The sequence below is a fragment of the Ceratotherium simum genome, chromosome 25, assembly GCF_057802395.1.
Source record: "Ceratotherium simum simum isolate JZ-2026a chromosome 25, ASM5780239v1, whole genome shotgun sequence".
In the NCBI taxonomy this organism is placed as follows: domain Eukaryota; kingdom Metazoa; phylum Chordata; class Mammalia; order Perissodactyla; family Rhinocerotidae; genus Ceratotherium; species Ceratotherium simum.
The window spans coordinates 42,319,466-42,329,271 of record NC_141924.1 but is presented as its reverse complement, the minus strand read 5'-3'; the positions used below and the strand labels follow the sequence as shown (position 1 = coordinate 42,329,271).

The window sequence follows — 9,806 nt, the reverse complement described above, 5'->3', positions numbered from 1 at the left end:
TTTTTCTTCTGTATTTTGTTAATGTGGTGAGTTACACTGATTGATTTTCAAATCTTAAACCAATCTTTTATTCCTGACATAATACCCACTTGGAATTGAAGTATGATTCATTTTACACATTGCTGGATTCAGTCTGCTGATATTCATTTAGAATCTTTGCCTCTATGTCCATCAATCAGATTGGCTTGTAATTTTCTGGATTTTTTGCAGGCGTCTTTTGTTTGCTTTCTTTATTACAATTTTTTTTTATCTTCTCCTGTCCAAAGTGTTTCTTTTGTGGGATTTTCTGTCTTAGATAATGATATCATCATCCATATGCTCCTGCGCCATTAAATCACACACCCACACGCACGTCCCATCAGTTACCGATTCTGTCAGCTCCACCTGTGAAATCTTATATCACTCAGTTTCGTCATTCTTTCCATCCCATCAGCTCCTACACTAGATCAGGATGCTGTTGCCTCTTTCTTCAAGTGTTCGAGCAAACCCTATAAGGTTTCTCTGCTACAGATTTTGCTCCCTTCCATCTATTTTTCATATTGCAGCTAGGATGAACTTTTAAAATCACAAATTCTATTATGCTATATTCCTTCTTAAAATTTTTCAGCCACTCTTCATTGAATTTCTTTGAGGTCCTCAAATTGGCCATGTTTTTTTCTCATGTCCAAGCCTTTGCCCATGCTGTTTCCTTTGCTGATAACTTGCACATTAGTATACAACTAAAAATACCTGTGCGGCAGAGCAGAGGAGTTAAAGAAGGAGCAAGGGTTGGTGAAAGAACGGCTAGACAGGGAACACTGTATGGAGAGGTACCAAAGGCAGTTCAGGAGCTGATTTTTCAAACACTACTGTCTACTCCATCATTTATTTTGTGCGTGGCCTGGCCTGTTTTGTGGGACTGGGGGGCTGAGTTCTTAAAGGGAGCACTCTTGTGCTTGACCCTTGTGCTCACTCCTGGATAGCACAGTTTATGGGTCGTGTAAAAAGTGAAACCTCCTAAGTAAATAACGGGGGTGCTGAGGAATTGTTGAAGATGCTAGGAATTGTTAACCTGGCAAAGATGATACTTCAAGAACTGTCAGATAAAAAGGGAAATGAAAAACATTTTGTGTACCTTGATGACTACAAGGGTATAAATAACTACAAATGTACAGAAACATTCAGGAATACAGACTTCATCTCCAAATTAGGAAGAACTATCTAAAGACTAACACTGCCTCAATATGGAAAGAGCTGCCTCCTGAGACACTAAGTTTCCTTTTGTTTAATGTATTCAAGCAGTGGTTGGTCAATTATGTAAAGGGAATAAAGGGAATTATATATTAAGTCAATGGTTCCTAGATGCAGGCCACATCCCAGACTAATTAAATCAGCCTCTGGGGATGGGACAAGAATCAGTAGTTTTTGAAGCTTCCCAGATGATTCCCCAATGCAGACAGGTTTGGGAAGCCCTGCCATAGAAGGAGGTTTCAACTCTTCAGGGGTTTTCCTGCATCAGAATTGTCTAGAAGAGATGAAAATAATACAGATTTCCCAGCATTACCCTGTAGCTTCTGAATTAGCAGGGTTGGGTGGACCCCAGAAATCTATGTGATTAAAATTATTTCCAAAAGATTCAGTTTTCTAGCTGGATTTGGAAACCATTGGATTATATGACCTTTTTAAGGAAAATATCTTCTGCATTCATAATCCAGCAAGCCACTTGAGGAGCTCATTTATGGTATCCTTGTGGACAAGATATGTAATGTGGGTTGAGACACGTATGTCTACGACAAAGAATTCAAAGGTGTCTGAATTCTGATTCTAGTCCTGTTGCTTACTCTCTATTCACTAGATTTACAAAAGTTGACTTACCCTCTCAATCTTAATCTCTTCATCTTAACATGTAGTAATGATAACCATTTTATAGATTCATTTTGAAGTTTAAATAAAATTATTTATAAGAAGTGTCAGTATAGCATAGTGTCTGGTTATATTGGGCTCCTTTCTAAATTCTATAGTTCCATGAATGCTGAAATTAATGTGTGGAACCAAGGAGCATATACATGTATTTGATGAGTGTATGTGTATTACCTTTTGATTTTTAGTTTTGCTGTGCTGTGAATCCCTGATTTTAATACTCTGTTTTGGTTCAAGTTTTATAATTGGTATTTTAAAGCCATAGGGGTAAAGAATAAGGCCTTTCATTTGCTATTACTTTTAAGTGAAATATAATCCATGCCTAAATTTTTTTTCTGCATTGGACATTTCAGATAAGATTTTTTTCATTAATTTTACTATAAATATGGTGGGGGAAATTAAATGTGTGCTTATTTTTTTATCACAGGTTTACAGGAACTGTGTAATTATTTATTAAAATGGAAAACTGTGAAGAAAGAAAAAGATAGCAGTTGGAGTTAAAATTCCTGGATGAATATTTTGCTTTTGAGACGTCTGCATTTAAAAACGATATGCTCGTTTGGAAAGTTCTGGGAGTAAATTGCAAAATTCATTTCTTCCATTCGATCAATGGATTTTTTAATCATTCCTTGGAGTTGATGAAGTTCAGCGATGGTGTGTGATGGGAAATGTGGCATGCCAGTGTTTTCCTAGTGATTACATCTTGGATTAGTTTGCTGCATTTTTGAAGAGATTCCATTTTGAAGGGTAAGAACCTATGTGATGGATTTATCTTCAGAGATGAACAGACATGGGAAGAATCCAGTGAGCCACAAGCTAGAAGATCAGAAGAAGGTAATATAAATAAATTTCCTTTTGTTTGGTCCTTTTTGTTTATGCTTACAGAGAATTTTGTAAATTGAAAATGAATGTGCTTTAGGAGATAAAATAACATACTGTTTCCTGGAAGTAAATTCTGCCATATAGCCAAGTGTTGCTATGGGTCTGGATTTCATTACCAGTTGGTGGTTTTGTTTCTAAAGTCTTCTGAATTCATCCCTCAATGGGTTGGCAGAGGATTCCACTGTGTTCGCTCACTCTTGACTTCACTCTAGTGACATGCTGGCCTGACTTCATGTGAACAGTTTTCTGAGATGTAGGGTGAGGTGTGAGTCATGGTGCCTCTCTGGAGTTATGGAGCAAGTTAGAGCTCTCCTAAAAGAGAGCACCTGCCCTGCTGCCATTAGAAGGCATAGTTGGTATTTGAAGTTCTCCAGTTTCATGTCCTTGGGGTACATCAACTTAAGCCTTCTCATTTTTGCAGCTGGCCTGGAAAGAAAGTCATGAGATAACTGTGAGCTTTGGTTTCACTCTTCATGTGTGATGTCACAGGAACCAATGGAAAATATCAAGAAAGGACTGTGCTACTATTTTTTAAAAAACAGGTTTAGAGAGCTCTTGAGTAAGAAGCTATGAATTGAATACTGAGGGTGGCACTTAAACCTTTTTTCCTGCCTTTTTAGAAACTCTTACCTGCTAAACTGCTGCACTCTAGTGAGAACCATCTAGAGAGCACTTATCGGAAGGATTGGAGATGGTGCCCAGGAGAGAAAGCCCACTCATAATGAAATATATTGTCTTTGTGGTGCTTTCATTGACTCCATTAGAACAGGAGAGGTGTGTGGGGACCCGGTGTCTAAGGCACAAAAGCAAGGAATAATGAGATAATGGGAAGGAGATTTTTAGTGAGACCTGGATCTAAGGGGCATGATTAAGGTTTGTTTTTACATCTATCTTAGCAATTTGTTTACTAGTCACTTTGTACTCCCAGAAGACAGCTAGTCCTGTCACGGTTTTGGAGGTAAGAAGTTTAGAAGAGGTTGTACAGAGTCAATAGCGTGTTAATTTGTTCTGACATTATGACCACTGCCACTAGAATGAGGGCTACAGTAATCCTTTTGCATCAGTCTAGGCAGAAATGGATGGGTTATTTATGCCCAGTTTGGTTCATGCATTGGGTTTACCTGCAATATAAGTAAATCTCAGAAAATACTAAGTACTGTAAAATCTGGGAGGCCTGGAATCAATTTTCCCTTCAATGTGGATATAAATTTCTGCACAAATAAGTGTGTTACCAAGACTGCTGTTGGTGTTTCAAATGGTCAGCATTTTTATTTTCTGGCAGTAAGTGTGTTAATCCAAAAGAGATGGCAAGATAAGTGTCTATCTAAAGCATGTTCTGTAATTTCTTAACTACTAAGCAGACATTTAATCATTTCTCTTTATCCACATTTTTAAAATATTCTTAACCCTGATGGTAATTTGCCTACTGTATTAAGTGAGTGAAGAGGGAAGAGGGTAATAGGTAAGCAATTAACATTACAGAGTTCTAATTTTTGATAGTCCTGCTTTTCTGGCTGGAAACAAAAGTACCTCTGCAGGTGCTCTCCTTTCATTTCCTGAATAAGAGATATTTTCTGCAAACACAGAAGGATTGCAAGCTGAAGAATGGAACAAATTCTACAAGTCATGCTGAAGGTTCCTTATGTGAAACTTTAAACAATTGTCTGTGATGACACTTAGTTCCCCCAAGCCAATTCCCAAAGGACTGTTTAGCTTGTAAAGAATAGCAATAGAGTTTAGAGAAACCATGGACAGCTATGATTCTGTGGCAAAATTGAAAAGACCAGCTTGGTGTTGTGGGACAAGAGGATATCCATTTCACTGTGCCTCACCTGCTAATCAGTAGGGAGAAGGAGGAGGAATGAACATTTTCAATGTGCAGTATCAAAATGGAAAATGGGGTTCTAATGATTTCCTGGCCACCCAATTGGTGTGGGCATTTGCCTTGAATAAGCTAGAAACTCAGATATTGATCAGTCAATTGATCAATACTTAAGATTCAAATTTGTTCAGTGTCAACAGGAACGCTTAGTCTCAATGACAGTTTTGTGATTTATATTAAGGAGAAAAATGAAATGTAGCCTCAAATCTTTGTAGACTAAGCTCTGGGCACAGCCTTGCCACCACACAATTGCCAGTAGAGATTATAAGATCATTCATGTAATTACTTCAAGTGTTTGTAGTCTTTCATGATGAATTAATTTAACAGGCACAGTGTTTCACATCAGTGAAATAAAATGCATTTATTCTAACTCATGACTTAATTTGGAGGTGAAGCATCTTTTTGGTATTACTGAAAAATGTGTTCCTTTCACAATGTTTGGCATGTGGGTGACTTCAAAACAAGATGCACTGAACTGGCTTAAATATATGCTCCTATTTTGAACACCGCACAACTGATTTCTTGTTTAGCCTCCAAATAGCTCACTAGCTTTTGTTCTTAATTTAAAATATGTGGATTTGTACTTATTATGCTCTGTTTCTAGGTAGAAATTGTTAGAACACTGAGGATGTGAGTTTGTGAGTATGTGTTCTATGGCAGTGAGTAGGGGAAGGAATGAGAAGAGGACATTTGTGGAGTGCTTCCTATATACCAGGCACACGCTTTGTCCTTTCCGATTTAAGAGAATATCTCCCCACAAAGATAAAAGCTTTTACCTCCTTAAGAGATTTTGTCCTGTAAAAATAATGATCAGTTCTTCAAGAATATATATGCTAAAAAAAAGAATATTTATACACACACACATGTTCACACTATTTTTCAAAATTAAAGAGTTCAAAAGTGTGTGTGATTTCTTGGGCTTCTTTTAAATAATACCTCATCACCAAACTAAATCTGAACAGAGGAAAACATACGTGAAAGTTAAAAGGTGTCATATCCACAATTCCTATCTGAAGTGCTCTTCGTTACGGATAAGCAGAGATGTGCATCTTATAGGAGTTGAGAATACTTCTAAGAATCTCAAATCAGCTTGGATTAATGTTGGGCTAGGTGGAATTCAATTGCCTTTTTGATTCTCTGATTTTTATCAGCAGAACTTTCAGTTAGTATTGGCTCATAATCCTCTTCTTGGCATTCAGCTTCCGGAATGTCCCAGATGGGGAAATTATCACGGCATCTCAAATCTCCTGAATGCCCATAATGAGGTGTTTTATTTTTGAAAACTTGAACTTTTGACCCTTCTTGGCTCATTGATTCCAGTGAGGTTGGTATATTGCTTTCCACGAATTTTATTGCTTTGTGGGATTATTTCTGCAAAAGCCCTCAGAACAGTGAAAACCCAGTAGGTACAAATGTCACTTCTATATAATTAATTGTGACCTTGAACTGAAAAGCAGAGCTCAGATTTTTCTGTCAGTCTAATTGCAGCAGTTTGCAGATCAGACAGCCCTGGGACACTGCTTTATTGTTCCATGAATATTTTGTGTATTAAACCAAAGCATTTGTTATACTCAGCAGTTTACTAGGTACTGCTACACAGGGTAACAGGATACACAGTTTGAAATTATGGCAATGAAATGCAATCAATATTTAGTGATCCATTGAAGTAATAATAATAATTATTAGTATTATTTTTTTTGGTGAGCAAGATTGGCCCTGAGCTAACATCCGTTGCCAGTCCTCCGATTTTTGCTTGAGGAAGATTGTTGCTGAGCTAACATCTCTGCCAATCCTCTTCTACTTTATGTATGAGACACTGCAGCACGGCTTGATGTGCAGTGCATAGATCCATGCCTGGGATCTGAAACTGCTAACCCCAGGCCACCGAAGTGGAGCATGTGAACCCAACCCCAACGCCACCAAGCCAGCCCCTGAAATTATTTTGTTTCTCTATTCTCTAAAACAAAAAGAGATGAGCAGTATATTGCATGTATGCAGAGATATTTACTTTTATGAAAATGTCTAAGATTGATGCTATTTCAGTTTTTCACTTCCTAAAATCATGTCTTTTACATGTTAGTTAGTCAGCATTATTTTCACACTGCCGTGCAAAAAGCTCAAGATAAATTTCAACACATCATGTCTTTCTTTCTAAGAGATGGCAATTATATCAGAAGTGACACACTCTGGGTGTAGTGAATAAGAGTATTTGAGATGTGGAAAATCATGTAAAATGAGAGAAATAATTGTATTAATTAATAGAAAAGGGGATGCTGATATGGAGAAAGCCTATTATTTTAAGGCAGTCCCTGTGATAGTGGTAACTTAAAATCAAGTTTAAGTGGGGAGTTAGAGAAAGTATCATCAGGAGGAGACAGTGAGCGCTTTATCAGTGTCTGCCCACGTAGACTAGTTTTGTTCTTTTTTTTTTCCCAATTGACATTAAACAGAAGTGTGGTCCAGGTGTGTATCTGCATGTGACTGTGTCTGGCTACTCTAATAATTTTACTGAAAACCTTACTCATTTATGCTTGCCAGTGCTTTACAGAGTAACAATGCTTTATCAATTTAAAGCTAGTCTAATTCTTTTTGTGTGTGTGTGCTGATTTTTTAAAAATTTAGACTGTATTTGTTGCATTTTCTTGCAGTGATGGTAAAATAGCATCATATAAGAGTAAAGAAGTGTGTTGGGATTATTCTCACAGGTGTTGAGGACTACGTGAAACTGTTTATGTTGGAAACTGATTAAAAATCTGTCTTCTTAAGGGAAAATATGAAGATAAGTCACTAAAGAAGAGAAGGCTTACGATAGATTCAGCCCTTTCACCCTTTGATCTTCCTAAGGATGGACTCATTAAATGATGCTTTATTTTAATAAATCTGTCTGACTTCTTTTTTGTTAGTGTGTACCAAATATGTTAAAAGGACCATGATGGAGGATGAGGTTACTGAAGCAAAAATCACGTCATTTATTAATCTTCTGATCCTGAAGCATGACTGCTAATATGAATGAATTGTACTAGAGGTTTCGACAAAATTGGTTAGTTATCCAGTTACTTATTATACAAACTTTTAATTTTTAAAATACATTGAGAAGCCATTCTGCAATGTTATTATACAAATCTGGAATAAATGTACAGACACAAATATGAATGTCAAGTTCACCAAGAAACTAGTGCTGGAATTGTGGCATATTGTGATGTCAATTAAGACTGCCCCTAATTTCTCCCTCTGCCCCATCATCTTTTATAAAAGGATGCTGCAAACAGCTGTCTCGCAGCCACTTTATCTGAAGTTCTCTAAGGATGAATTAAATAAAGTGAGCTCTTTTTCTGCTCAGAAGTAAATCTAGAAACTGCTGTCTCAGATCCGAACTTGAATAGAACCTCCTTTAAAACTTCGTCTATCATATTGTAGATGGTCATCAAATAGACTTCTGGAAGTTTGTATGGCCACTTGCCTTTTTGTTCCTAGCAGCGTACATTTTCAATGTAAACAGACTTGGGATAACAGAAAGAACTGGAAATAGATAAAAGTGAATGCTGTATACCATGCTTCATGGTTCCATCCCTTTGTTTTAAACTAGACCATGTTCTTTTTCCTGATTGGTGGATTTAAGATGTCAACGGATATAATGACCACATAATCTTCATGTAGATAAACAGACAAATAGGCCCAAGATATATGATACTTAAGTTATGTTTTAAAAATTTTGAAGGCAGAATTATATGTAAGTTGTTATTATGGTTATTAGGTGTCATTAATTATGATCTCAAAGATGATGATAATGTTACTAATGTACAATGTTTAGTCAGTTTTAATTCCTATTTCTTCATAAATCCCTTCCTCTGTCTTGATATTAACATGTGAGTTCTTCTGCCTTTTATCATTTAATAAGGGATGACTAGATTAAGACTAATTGTTTTTCTTCTAAAATATTTTGAAAAAGTGTACATGCTCAATGCAGAAAACTTGGAATACACTAATGCATCAATTTGTTCTCATTTTTCTATGCATACATCATTAGATTTTTATATATTTATCTCTAGAATAGATATGCACATAACTTTTTAAAGCAAGTATTATAATATTTTGCATGGTCAATCATATCGTTGTCAGTTTCTTTTTAAGATTGTGTTAGTAAAGGGACTGGGACTTATCTTCATTTGACCATATAAATATATACATTTGAATATAACGCAGCCATTTAAGAACAATAGTTCAACCAGGTCCAATTGGCTCTCTTGAGGTTACAAATCAGTATAAACAGGTGCACTGAGGTTCTAGAAAGCTTACCTGCGGTAGCCAAGTGGTAAGAAGCTGTGAATGCATGTGAATATGCCATTAAAGAGTGTTGAGTGTCAAAATCAGGAAGATAGACTGCTGCTCATTTCCAAGGACCAAAGATTTGAGACAAATCACAAAATCAGAATGTGAGTTGGCACTATAATGGAGTGGGGAGCAGCAGCAAGAGGCGTAAGCAGAGAAAAAGGTCAGAGGAGTTGAGAGTGGGGTGACATGCCTGATTGGTTTCAGTGGACAGCAGGCTACCTGCTGGTGAGCAGAGCCGTCTGATTTAATAGCACCAGGACAGGGTGGACAGAATTTTTTGTATTTTCCTTACGTAGAGACTGACCAAATGTCTCCAAGACTGATGGTATTCAGTGAATACACAAAGCCTGGGAAAAGAGTTATATGAAACAAAGCAAATTTCATGATAATGTTATGAAAGCAGTAGACATAAGAAATTCTATCAATTTTATATGCAAATTTGGAAAATTTGAATGAGAAATAAGCAGAAAACCATCAAAATCTTTGGTCTTCAAAGTGTGTTCTGTGAAGCAGCAGTATCATTCTCATATGGGAGCTTATAAGAAATACAGAGTCTCAGGCCCCACACTAAACCTAGTGAATCAGAATGTGCATTTTAACGAGATCCCCGAGTGATTCTAATGCACAGCACTATTTGAGAAGCACTGCTCCGGAGACCATGTCTGAGAGGTCCTCGGGGATTAAGCTTTAGTTGCCCACTGTTGTGTTGAGATACGCTTTATTTTCTATCCCCTGGTTCCTGTTCCCCTACCTGACTCCCCTCTCAGTATTTCCTGGAATCATCAGCCAAATAAACTACTTTCACTTGAAT

General features: G+C 36.9%; 1 protein-coding gene across 3 annotated transcripts in view; it reads left to right on the top strand.

Moving 5' to 3' along the window:
* Positions 1-2,337: 2,337 nt before the first annotated feature.
* NAV3 (neuron navigator 3) overlaps positions 2,338-9,806 on the top strand; it is a 566,501-nt gene continuing 559,032 nt past the window's right edge. For all 3 annotated transcript variants that reach the window (XM_087449152.1, XM_087449151.1, XM_087449150.1), the window contains exon 1: positions 2,338-2,733. In XM_087449152.1, the coding sequence (XP_087305278.1) occupies positions 2,662-2,733 (72 nt within the window). In that variant the 5' untranslated portion in view covers positions 2,338-2,661. The remainder of the gene's footprint in view (positions 2,734-9,806) is intronic.